Source organism: Glandiceps talaboti, chromosome 10 (assembly GCF_964340395.1).
Source record: "Glandiceps talaboti chromosome 10, keGlaTala1.1, whole genome shotgun sequence".
Lineage (NCBI taxonomy): Eukaryota > Metazoa > Hemichordata > Enteropneusta > Spengelidae > Glandiceps > Glandiceps talaboti.
The window spans coordinates 21,220,282-21,232,814 of record NC_135558.1 but is presented as its reverse complement, the minus strand read 5'-3'; the positions used below and the strand labels follow the sequence as shown (position 1 = coordinate 21,232,814).

Genomic DNA, 12,533 nt, shown 5'->3' with positions numbered 1-12,533 from the left:
CAATCTGGACCAGCTGTCCTTGACATACTTTGATTACTCTGTCAAGAAAACATACCTGGAATGACCAGTGACTCATTGAATATTGTTCATCAATAGTAAATTACAGCATGATTTTTCAGGTTTTGGGTGTTTAAATCAACTGCAAATTTTCTGGGAGAAAAATAGTTGGTGTGGATGAGGAAGGAAAGAAAATATATTGACATGCAGTGGTGCAAAAGGAAATACTTAGCAAATTTTCTGGGAGAAAAATAGTTGGTGTGGATGAGGAAGGAAAGAAAATACACAATGTTTATTGACATGGTGCAAAAGGAAATACTTAGAAAGATTGTACATGTGTTGAAATAAGAAATGTTCATTTTTTAGCACAACTGAACTGAGGTTCACTAGTGCTATAGGGATCACCCAGCATTTGTCTGTCTGTCTGTGACTTGCCCTATATCTATTTAACCTGGTCACAATTCTGGATGATCAGTCAGAAAACTGCATTAACATCATTGGTGGTAATATTGCAGTACCAGGTATATATATGTTGATGAAAATTATCATTTAATGTTGAAATTCAGGACCTTTGATAAGTCATTTCTACAGTACATGTGACATATATTTGGTGATGACCTCACTCCTTGTAGATGAATAGAAAGGCCTGGTGTCTTAAAATAGGGTATGGTTTCAGACTCTGTGTATGTATGACATACATTATCAGTTGAATGGCGTATAGACTGAAAATATTGGTTGTCTTGTCTGTAAACTATTTGTTAAAAAAGTTGACCAGTAAACTCTCATAATAAAGTTTTGGAAATATTTAGTGTTTGACACCATAGACATTTTGGTACAACAGTCTGAATGCTTTTGGATCATTGCTATTGTAAACTGTCTATACAGTGTACACAAAGTATGTAACTGTCCACATTCCTTTCTCTGTTCATTTAAGATATAGTGCTATTGTTCTTGGTTTGCTATTATTTGCATATTAGGGTGGGGTGCTGGGGTCATATGAAGTCACCAGTGTGCCCTGTGTGAAACATCACTGATGGATACTAATTTCTTGGTGAGACACCAAAATTCTATCCTTTAACTAACTACAGGACAATATAGCTGGACTAATAAATCATTTAAAATGATTACAAAATGTACATGTCTGAGGATATACTTATTTTATGACATGTATGTCACCGCACAGTCCTGTATATTATTTACATTGGTGTCATGGCAACAAAACACTGTCAATGTCATATTTCAATAAAATACTAGCTGACCCTTCTAACACAGCCACACCAAATAGTTCAAGTCAGTGTCGTTGTTTTAAAGATCTTCGGTGTCACCTTTGGTTTACTTCCCGTCAAACTCCTTGCATGTCCTAGTATCCTTCTTTTCCTAGAACCAAAATTCCATCCTTTTTATTTCCTTTTCCAAAATGTTTACCACTGTGGTCACATGTACTAAGAGATAGCCTTGAGAATAGTATAAAGAGTAAACATAACCAGCTTAGTTTATTTTATAGGTGGTGGGTGTCACATATAAAATATTGGACATACTGGGCATGTTATATTTGGTAGTCAGAGTTAGCCAATATTCAGCTACAATGTACAGAATGAGATACTATTGATTTCTAACTGGTCTAGACTACACTTTGTATGTCCTCATAAATATAGTAGTGTACAGTTTGTTTTATATATAATGTATATGTCCTGGACTTACGCTAAATTCAAACACTGTCATATTTAATATTATAATAGCCTTAATCAAATGATACAGAGTACGTATGGTGACCATCTTGTTAGGACATACATGTATGTGGTTGGACATCCTGTGTCATGTTTACATTGATGTCATGGCAACAAGACACTGGTCATATTTAATGGAAATGCTGGCCTTGATAGAATTATACAGAGAAGTAAATATGATGAGTAAGAACTGTATGTACAAAATGTAAATTCTGAGTACAGCTGTTGGATGACTGACTGTGTAAATATTACATGAACAGATGTTATCATAGATATTACTAGAGTCCAGTTATGATGTATATTGCTGAACGTCACGACATACACAGTCTAATTATAAGTATGATTGATTGATGTCACATGTCAAATGCTCCAAGTACACCACACTTACATGTACTCAGTGCATTTTGTACATCATGCATAGACTTCTGTTGTAATGTTTTCAGATTCTACATAATATGTATGAATGGTACAAGTGAAATTAAGATAATGTAACAGTTAAGACTTGGTTATCTAGTTTAGCAATGTCAATTCACCTGTATGTTGAACCAGATAGCCAATTCACCAGTATGTTGAACCAGATCAGTAGCCAATTCTCTTGGCTAACTTGACAAGAACACATGCTGACTTCAGAATATAGACTCATATTTACTATAATCTTACTAATGTTTTATTTCTATCATCTCATGTATTCAGTGTAGTCTTAATAGAAGGTTGGATGGTTAACCTGGTAACACTACACAATCTCTCTCTCTCTTCCAAAGAGCATTGTATGTCAGATTTCAGACCACCCAATATAGTGATCTGAGATCAGATCAACCACCCAGCCTCAATGGAAAGTATTTCTGATATACTGTATTGTCTTTCTGTGATTCTTTTGTTTGTATTAATTTTACACTACATGTACCTAATCTAATTATGTGTGTTACACAGCTATATGTCATCTTTGATGTCTCTCTTTTCCAACCAGGTTCATTTGATATGGACGAGGAAAATAGATATGGTAAACAGCACAAGACAATTTTACTGTACACACCTATGCTGTGTTAGTGTGGTAGTTGACAGCTGTACTGACACCTGACTCTAGTCAAGTTTATGCACCTCAGAAAAAAAGTCTTCAGCTTTTTGTTACTTCTGTTTCACTGTACTATCAAACTCTATTGGAAAATATAAATTAACAATTTTCTTGAAAACAATACAAGGAACAGTTATGATCTAAAAAGGACCAGGAAAAAAGTTTTCCAAAGTTATGGATGATTCGAGTTTCTTAGATTAGACATCAAATTTGTCCCCTAGGTGCAATCTTGTGTTAAAAGTGCTGCTAAAACTACTGTAATACACAGAATGGGTTGTATTTGAAGGTAATTTATGCACATAACATATACTCGCATCTTGCTTGCTCCAGAATCTCAAAAGTATCTGTACTATTTCCTTTCTTGTAATTTCTGAAAAGATTTGTGCCTGCAGATTATAAAGTATAATGTGGAGGGTTGTGGTCAATATTTTAATGGATGGTTGGTAATATATGTAATCAGGCTGGGGTTAGGAATGAATGTGTCTCAAGTATATATACACACACATACAAATGTATGCATGTTATTGTATGGGTACTGTGTATGTGAAATAATAGCGCCCTCTAACAGTATTGTCATGCAATGTATGAGATTTCATTGATTCATTTGTTGTGCTAAATACATGCATGTCAAAATTGAAAATAATGCCTGCTTATAATACTCATGTCCTTTCTCATGATTCTCCCCTTCAAATACAGCTGCATAGATACAATAAAAAATTGTATGATTGATTTTGAATGGTACAGTGCTTAAAATAATGAATTCCCTTGTACATTTGACACACAAAATTTAGACTTCCATATCAGGTTGAAATTCACCTCTGACACCATGTTTACTTTTGTCTAGACGTATGTATATGTGTATGTGTTTGTATGTGTGTGTGTGTGTGTGTGTGTGTGCGTGCGTGCAGTGTGTAGGCATGTAAAGTACTTGTGATAAGGCTAATGTGAGGTACAGTGTCATACTAGGGTGCATGCATGTGCTCTCCTACTCCTTTCCAAGTTGTTTAGACTTGAATAGTCTTGCATTGTGTTTATTTGGGGGACTCTGAATTCATACAAAAGTGGAAGCCAAGTAATTTATGGAAATGATGAATTGACCTACACATAAAAAAACACACTTTATGTATAGTAACCATCAATAATGTGGCATGCGTATCATTTTTTAAGCAAATTATGTTGAAAAATTCATATTTGATATTAATTTTCAATTTTCTATCATTTTGTTTCCTTCTGACACTCTGTATAGGTAAGATAACATAGAATAACATAATTACTTGGTGTTTGGGAAAACACAGCAGGAAATAGATAAGTTAAAAAATGCCATATGTTGTGAGTGTAAATATCCGGTTATTTATAATCATGAAACATTGCATGTCATGGAGTCTGACATATGTTACCATTAATACATACAAGATTATACCGTGGTGATGTCACAGCTGATTTTATGTGAAATTCTAAGAATCAGTACAAACCATTTCCTGTTTTGATATGGGAAAGATTGTTGCTATGGCAATACAATAATGACATCATTTTTACACTGTTTTGAAGGTATAAGTATTAAACCCTCACGGAGGTAAAAATGTACACATTTGAGTGTCTCTTTTCATAATCTATGTACGTCATGGGTGTCTTTCTTGTCCTAGCTACTACAAGTATATGTATTGGGGTATTCACCTTTGGTGGTGATGTGTATTTCAGGGTAAAAGTGGCGACATATTATAACACATTTCTATTACTTCAAACCTCTGTCTTCTAATTACATACATACAATGTACATACTGGGAATTTAACTGAATATTGTGTCTTTCTTCTCTTCAGGCTATGGTGCTATTCTTCATTACATTGGGGGAAATAACGACATTTTCAAATGAAATAATTAAGTCTTTATGTTTGATAAATATAACACACAGATTATGAAAGAATTTAATGAAGTTGAAACATTCTAATAGTTCTATGACTTTGTACAGAGAACAGGGTAACAACTTATTATGTTGATATTACACAATCCAAATCTGTTGTCAACTTTGTATTTCTCTGTAATCATGTGTGAAACAATCTTATCAATGTTTGAGACTCCATTCATATCAAAATGTCGTTATAATATCTCATACTGATATTTCCCTGTAAAGCTGCAATAAATGTAACTGTACATGTAACATTTTCACAGGGCATTTTTGTTTCATATTAATTATATCACCAGTGGTAGTCTTGATATTGTTGTGAGTAAACATTAAAATGGATTGTAGGTGTTACCTTGATTTGACTTTGGTTATGTTCATACTATTGTATATGGTGTGTAAGTCACACAACAAGTCATTATACTCACCATGTCCAATATTGTAAATACCAACAATATGCCATTATACTGTTTAAAACAAAGCTGTCCCCCAAAATGTTACTACAGCTATAATAATTGCAGTGCCAACTAACTGTGTTTATACTGAACACTACCCATTCCTTCTTTGCCATGGCTTTGTAAATTGTAATATTTTTGGAAAATAAAATTCTGAATCAATATCAATTATTAATCCACTAAAATCATGTTGATAAATTTCATGTTTTCTTTAATATTATAGATCAGAACTATGGAAATGTTTGTGAAAAAGTAGCAATGTACAAAATTTTCATTGAAATGGATTTTCAATTTTTTTTGTCATGGAGACCAATCAAGATCTGTCGGTCTGTCTGTCTGTCAGTCAGTCAGTCAGTCAGTCAGTCAGTCAGTCAGTCACTGTATCTTCCTGTCCGTCACCCTGTCTAAGTATCTGTCTGTCTATCTGTCTGTCTATCTGTCAGTCTTTGTTGCTGTCTGTCTATCTCTTTGTCTTTCGTTCAATTAGTTGTAACACTTGAATCAGTTTATTCAGAGATATTATCTATTAACTGGTAACAATAATCATCCAAATTTTTTGTCATACACATTTGTGTTGGTAAAACTCATCGTGTTAACTATTGGTGAAATGCTGTCTTGCAAATTGCATAATACTGCTGTACAGGTACTAGTACCAATGTCTTACAACTGGTGAATTGCTGATCTGCTGGTACAGGATCACTGGTTTAATACACCTGGTGAACTGCTAACTGCTGTTCTCTATTGCTAATACATAAAACATTGTATCATCCAACTTGTTGGTGTCCTACTGGGTCACTGACTTGATAACATACAGCTGCTTGGTAAACTTCAAAATGTACTGCTGTTCTATGTAGACAACTGGTGGCTATTGACATTCAGTGTTGGTTTCCTACTTCAGATAAATCTCTCTCATACAGAACTATACCAACATTCAATCAAGCAGTAAAGAGACTAAAGGTGGAATCGATATAATTTTATTGACTTCATTCAGTTAATGATAATAAATGTACTTTTGTTCTCATTTATAGGTGAGCCATTCCGATATGATCCATCATTCCATGGTCCAATAGCAAAGAGGTGAGTTTGTTTGTGTTGACAGTAAACTTTTCTCCAGTTAATACAAACGTTCATTAAATGATTCAGGAACAGTTCATAATTGACTTTCACAAAATCAATAAGTAACTTAATATCTTTCTAGGCTAAATCTACTATTAAAGTAACAGGAATAAACACACACACACACACGCACACACACACACACACACACACACACACACACACACACACACACACACACACACACACACACACACACACACACACACAAAACACAGGAATAAATTAGGCTATGATACCTCCATGTCCATACCTATAATGTAGTATGTACCCTGCAATTAAATTGCCTACAACCTGTGAACTCAAATGTTCATTATTCAGACAACATTTACACTTGGATATGTGGAAACTGTAATATTAGACAGTGATAGGGAACAAGCTGACTATTTACTCGGGTGAAAATACTAAAAACAATCATACAATGTATGTACATAATTAGTACAACCTTTAATTAAACTATAAATTCTAGTGTTAAAGTTGATACATGTCTTCAATGACATTTGAAATCATCTTGTGGTATTTAATTGATAGTGATATATGGGTTACCTTGACGTAATAACTTGGACACATCATACACATTACTACTAATTTGTATTATTTCATCAAATTAATATTTCAATATATCGTAATAGCTGGTTTGAGTTCTGTTGATTGTAAGTGTAGACTAAGTATAATAGCCTAATTTACTAAAATGTGCTTCAGTATTAAAATAGAATATCACAAGACTTATATATGAGACAAAAATTAACCCCCCCCCTCCCCCCCACTTTTATAACCCCAGCTTATGCCCCTTGTCTCAAGTCAACATGAATTATGGATAGTTTCACTATTTACTTTTAATTTCTGCTGTTTTTATTTTCAGGGGTTGTACGGACATTATTTGTTGTATACTATTTATGCTCTTCATCGGTGGAATGCTTGTAATTGGATATATTGGTAAGTTAAGTACCATACATACAACTCAAACAAGTCTTCATAAAATTCTTCAAACTCTAGACATAGACAGGTAACACTCTAAGTGGCAGTGAGCTGTAGAAGGGCTAACTAATATAACATGACCAACTCACTTAGTAAATTATGAATTACATCATACATGGCAAGATTTCATGCAAAGTGACAGTTTGTTTGATGAGATCAACATTTTATGAAATCCTAGACATTATCACAACAGGGCTGCCACTTCCAGTTATAAGATATCATTTAGTATAGGGAGTGCCATGACCATTTCAAACACATTGGCATAAAGATAATGTTATAGATATCAATCAGTAATAGATTGACTTGACATGTAGCAATAGATATAAAATATGTATACGTTTGTGATAGAGTAATCTGTATACAGAAATATGCTATTTAAATTGTGGACACAATTTTTTACATATTATAAATGATTTGTGTTCCACAGCATGGACTAAAGGCGATCCCAATAAATTAATTCATCCTACTGACTCCAGAGGGCGCATATGTGGTTACCACACTGGTCTTGAGTGAGTATTATCAGATAGTCTTGTGTGTAGCATTATCACTTCCCATTGCAACCATTCAGTTTTCAAATCACAATAATGGCTTCACGTTAATAGTATTACAAGCAGTTAGACTGCATTCAGTGAATCAAAATCACTGATTGTGATGTAGACATGCAAACACATACCACATGTATACATGTACAATGTATGTTCATCAATAATTAAGTAACTTGTAGCTGGTTAAGTTAAAATGTTTTACTGCAATACTACTTTGAATACCTTTATCTCAGAGCTATGCAATGTACAATATTGTAATAAAAATGACACAGTTATAATCGTAATGTCTTTAACATTTTTTTCACTAAGGAACAAGACGGTTCTCTTCTTCTTTGATATGTTGGCCTGTGCAGATACAACCACTTTACTAGAGCTGCAGTGTCCGACCCCTCAGGTGAGTAGAAAGTCATCATAACCTACCCCTCAGTTTGGTCTGATACAACCACTTTACTAGAGCTACAGTGTCCGACCCCTCAGGTGACTAGAAAGTCATCAAAACCTACCCCTCAGTTTGGTCTGATACAACCACTTTACTAGAGCTACAGTGTCCGACCCCTCAGGTGAGTAGAAAGTCATCAAAACCTACCCCCTCAGTTTGGTCAGTTACAACCACTTTACTAGAGCTACAGTGTCCGACCCCTCAGGTGAGTAGAAAGTCGTCATAACCTACCCCCTCAGTTTGGTCAGATACAACCACTTTACTAGAGCTACAGTGTCCGACCCCTCAGGTGAGTAGAAAGTCATCAAAACCTACCCCTCAGTTTGGTCTGATACAACCACTTTACTAGAGTTAGTGTCCGACCCCTCAGGTGAGTAAAAAATCGTCATAACCTACTCCTCAGTTTGGTCTGATACAACCACTTTACTAGAGCTACAGTGTCCGACCCCTCAGGTGAGTAGAAAGTCGTCATAACCTACCTCCTCAGTTTGGTCAGATACAACCACTTTACTAGAGCTACAGTGTCTGACCCCTCAGGTGAGTAGAAAGTCGTCATAACCTACCTCCTCAGTTTGGTCAGATACAACCACTTTACTAGAGCTACAGTGTCTGACCCCTCAGGTGAGTAGAAAGTCATCAAAACCTACTCCTCAGTTTGGTTGGTATAATCTCGTAATCTCTACTCACCAGGAGAATTAAAATCACAATGTCTATATCTAAAGTAGAAAGTGAGAAAGTGATGTGACTTTAATCAAGGTTACGTAGTAATTTGTATCCATGGTAATGGGAATATGTTGTGATTGTTTCATACTAAAAGTTGTGAACACAAAACTTGTCTAATCACTAACTCTGGAATGATAGTAAAATAAAGGTATTTTATTATCTTCATCCTCAATCTACTGAGTATTAAAGGTAGATGTCTTTCACTTCTCTCTTATACTTGCTCGACACAGTTTATTATTTGGTTGCATGTGATGACAAGGTCACATATTACCATATTTGCTTTACCACATAGCATATCATTTTAATTATCTCTATCTGTAGGTTTGTATGAATGAGTGTCCTGATAAGACATGGATAGGCTACTGGGAACAGAAGGATCTATTGACTGCATTGGCTGCTGAAGTTGGTGATGATATCCTCAACTGGGGCTGGTCAGATATGAACAAAGTAGACAGTGTTGCTAACTTAGCACAAAGGAGAACTGTCGCTGATAATGTTGGTGATGAGTTTTGGTCCAATTTTATCTGTGACTATGATGTGGATGCAAAGGAGGAATTTATCACAAATGCCATTGTAAGTTTTGTACAATCATCTCATTCTATTTGTTCATAGTGATGGTATTGCTACAGTATATAGTTTTTAGGATGAAGTGGGTTTGATTTAGGATGGCCAAATATACTGCTGTGCCTATAACTCTAACTCCCTAGCTTGATTTTTTTATTTGATCAGCTAAGAAAATTGGAAGTGACTTAGGGAGCCTAATGTCATGAAGTCAATTAGTGATAACCCCCTCCCCCCATGTCAGAAGTATTCTGTGGCTGAATGATGATAAATTATTGGAAACAATATAATTTATATCATTGTAAGCTGATTTTATGAAACAATGGTGAAAATAGTAAACTAGCCGCTAGACCTTACAGATGTTCTGCTAACTTTAAAAAATGACCAAAGGCACTGTTGAGGGCTTGCCCAAAGTAGTCATCCTCGGCTTTTATTTAGGAACTGTCCTAGCACACATCTAAGGTCTTGTTACAAGAGGATGAAACTAGTTGCTAGTGTTGTGAACATTTTGAATACCATAGAATCAATGAAGTAGAAGCAAGTTGATGTGACGTAATCTAACCAGGGAAGAAATTCTGTATTTACTGTTTGAACATACACATCATGGTTATCATGTGGTAGTACCCGTATATAGTAACATGTAGTCATCTATACTAAGTAACATTGGCTGACTGGAATGAATTTATTTCTTTTCTCCTTTTAGACACCATTTGGATTATTTGAGTATGACCTATGTGCTGCATACTATCTAGAGAGTAAAGCTTGTAAGTATCAATAAGGAACAAATACACATATTTTTTCTAACAAAATTAAACAGAATGAAATAGCAAGATGTTTGTGGAGAAAAAGATTGTTTGGTACAAGTACACATACTCTGGGCACACCCACATTTACACTCATATCATCATGGGGTTATTTATGTATTAGTACACAACAGAAAATTTCATAACAATATATTTTTTATTTGCATTCACATGATTTCATGGACCTGGAAAATTCACAACAGTACTGTTAAAATCCAAGTGGATCTTTTATTGACTCAGACACTTTGTCATTGGCTACCGTCTTGATTGAAGTCAAGTAGGGGTCATGATTATACATCATCTACTAAGATATCTCAAAGCTTTGATTGACTTCTTTTACAGTGTTTGATAGGTGTGTTCCATCATATCTTGTTGATACACTCGGTAACTTGGAAGATGCCTTGCAAGATGTCAACAATCAGACATTGATAGATCCAAGAACAGGAGAGAATATAACTGGTTCTGAAATACAACTGGCCGAAAAGTAAGTCACTAGTTTATTTTACCTACATAGTATTGTCAGCATTTGTATGCTTCAGTGTCCCATTATAGCTAACACACACTGCATGGCTTCATCATCAATGGTGTCTGTGTCCCATAGCTAACGTACTGCATGGCTTCACCATCAATGGTGTCTGTGTCTCATAGCTAACACACTGCATGGCTTCACCATCAATGGTGTCTGTGTCTCATAGCAAACACACTGCATGGCTTCACCATCAGTGGTGTATGTGTCCCATAGCTAACACACTGCATGGCTTCACCATCAGTGGTGTCTGTGTCTCATAGCTAACACACTGCATGGCTTCACCATCAATGGTGTCTGTGTCTCATAGCAAACACACTGCATGGCTTCACCATCAGTGGTGTATGTGTCCCATAGCTAACACACTGCATGGCTTCACCATCAATGGTGTCTGTGTCTCATAGCAAACACACTGCATGGCTTCACCATCAATGGTGTCTGTGTCTCATAGCAAACACACTGCATGGCTTCACCATCAGTGGTGTATGTGTCCCATAGCTAACACACTGCATGGCTTCACCATCAATGGTGTCTGTGTCTCATAGCTAACACACTGCATGGCTTCACCATCAGTGGTGTATGTGTCCCATAGCTAACACACTGCATGGCTTCACCATCAATGGTGTCTGTGTCTCATAGCAAACACACTGCATGGCTTCACCATCAATGGTGTCTGTGTCTCATAGCAAACACACTGCATGGCTTCACCATCAGTGGTGTATGTGTCCCATAGCTAACACACTGCATGGCTTCACCATCAATGGTGTCTGTGTCTCATAGCTAACACACTGCATGGCTTCACCATCAGTGGTGTATGTGTCCCATAGCTAACACACTGCATGGCTTCACCATCAATGGTGTCTGTGTCCCATAGCTAACACACTGCATGGCTTCACCATCAATGGTGTCTGTGTCCCATAGCTAACACACTGCATGGCTTCACCATCAATGGTGTCTGTGTCTCATAGCTAACACACTGCATGGCTTCACCATCAATGGTGTCTGTGTCCCATAGCTAACACACTGCATTTATAGCTTAGTTGTACTATTGTAGTTCATGTAAGTTTATATTTATAAGACAATAAACACAACATAACAAATTTATGCATGACATAAATTTGAGAGTATGAATAAATTGTGGTTGACATGTGTAACAATTAATAATGAATGGACTTATTCATTGTCATAATGATTCCAATAAGTGATTAATGTAAGTGATAACAATGTAGCAGCTTTATAATGATGTTGTTCTCACTAGGTGTTGATATTTAATCTATTTTGACTATTATTGCTAGTTTGTTAATTCTTTGTTTGTTTGTTTGTTTGTTTGTTTGTTTGTTTAGATCTTTAGCCATCGTCATTAATGCACAACAGATAGCTGACAGGTTGTTTCAAGATTTTGAGGAATCCTGGCATTTATTGCTGGGGTAAGTAATACCAGGATTAACAGTCACACTTGAGAGGGGAAGAGGGGGTGGGGGGGGGGGTATTGATGTTATTGTTATGACTGTTCATCATGCTGTAGTAATCAGTCATGGTGTTAGTCTTATATACTAAGTATTTGCACCAACCAAGTTAATACACTTCAACCTCACATTCTTACTACTAGGATTCATAAAAATGAAATTCCCAATCGATGGTTATAACATGTGGTGGTCGAAATCAAAAAAGAGAAAAATATATATGTTGATTT

General features: G+C 35.7%; 1 protein-coding gene across 2 annotated transcripts in view; it reads left to right on the top strand.

The window, feature by feature from the left end:
• LOC144441463 (choline transporter-like protein 2) overlaps positions 1-12,533 on the top strand; it is a 47,119-nt gene that overhangs the window by 23,013 nt on the left and 11,573 nt on the right. Inside the window, exons 2-10 of one of the 2 annotated variants that reach the window (XM_078131041.1) lie at positions 2,692-2,724; positions 6,178-6,226; positions 7,128-7,201; positions 7,671-7,752; positions 8,098-8,182; positions 9,272-9,523; positions 10,215-10,275; positions 10,657-10,798; positions 12,184-12,267. In XM_078131041.1, coding sequence (XP_077987167.1) covers positions 2,692-2,724; positions 6,178-6,226; positions 7,128-7,201; positions 7,671-7,752; positions 8,098-8,182; positions 9,272-9,523; positions 10,215-10,275; positions 10,657-10,798; positions 12,184-12,267 — 862 coding nt within the window. The remainder of the gene's footprint in view (positions 1-2,691; positions 2,725-6,177; positions 6,227-7,127; positions 7,202-7,670; positions 7,753-8,097; positions 8,183-9,271; positions 9,524-10,214; positions 10,276-10,656; positions 10,799-12,183; positions 12,268-12,533) is intronic. The other variant, XM_078131042.1, reaches the window with a different exon arrangement.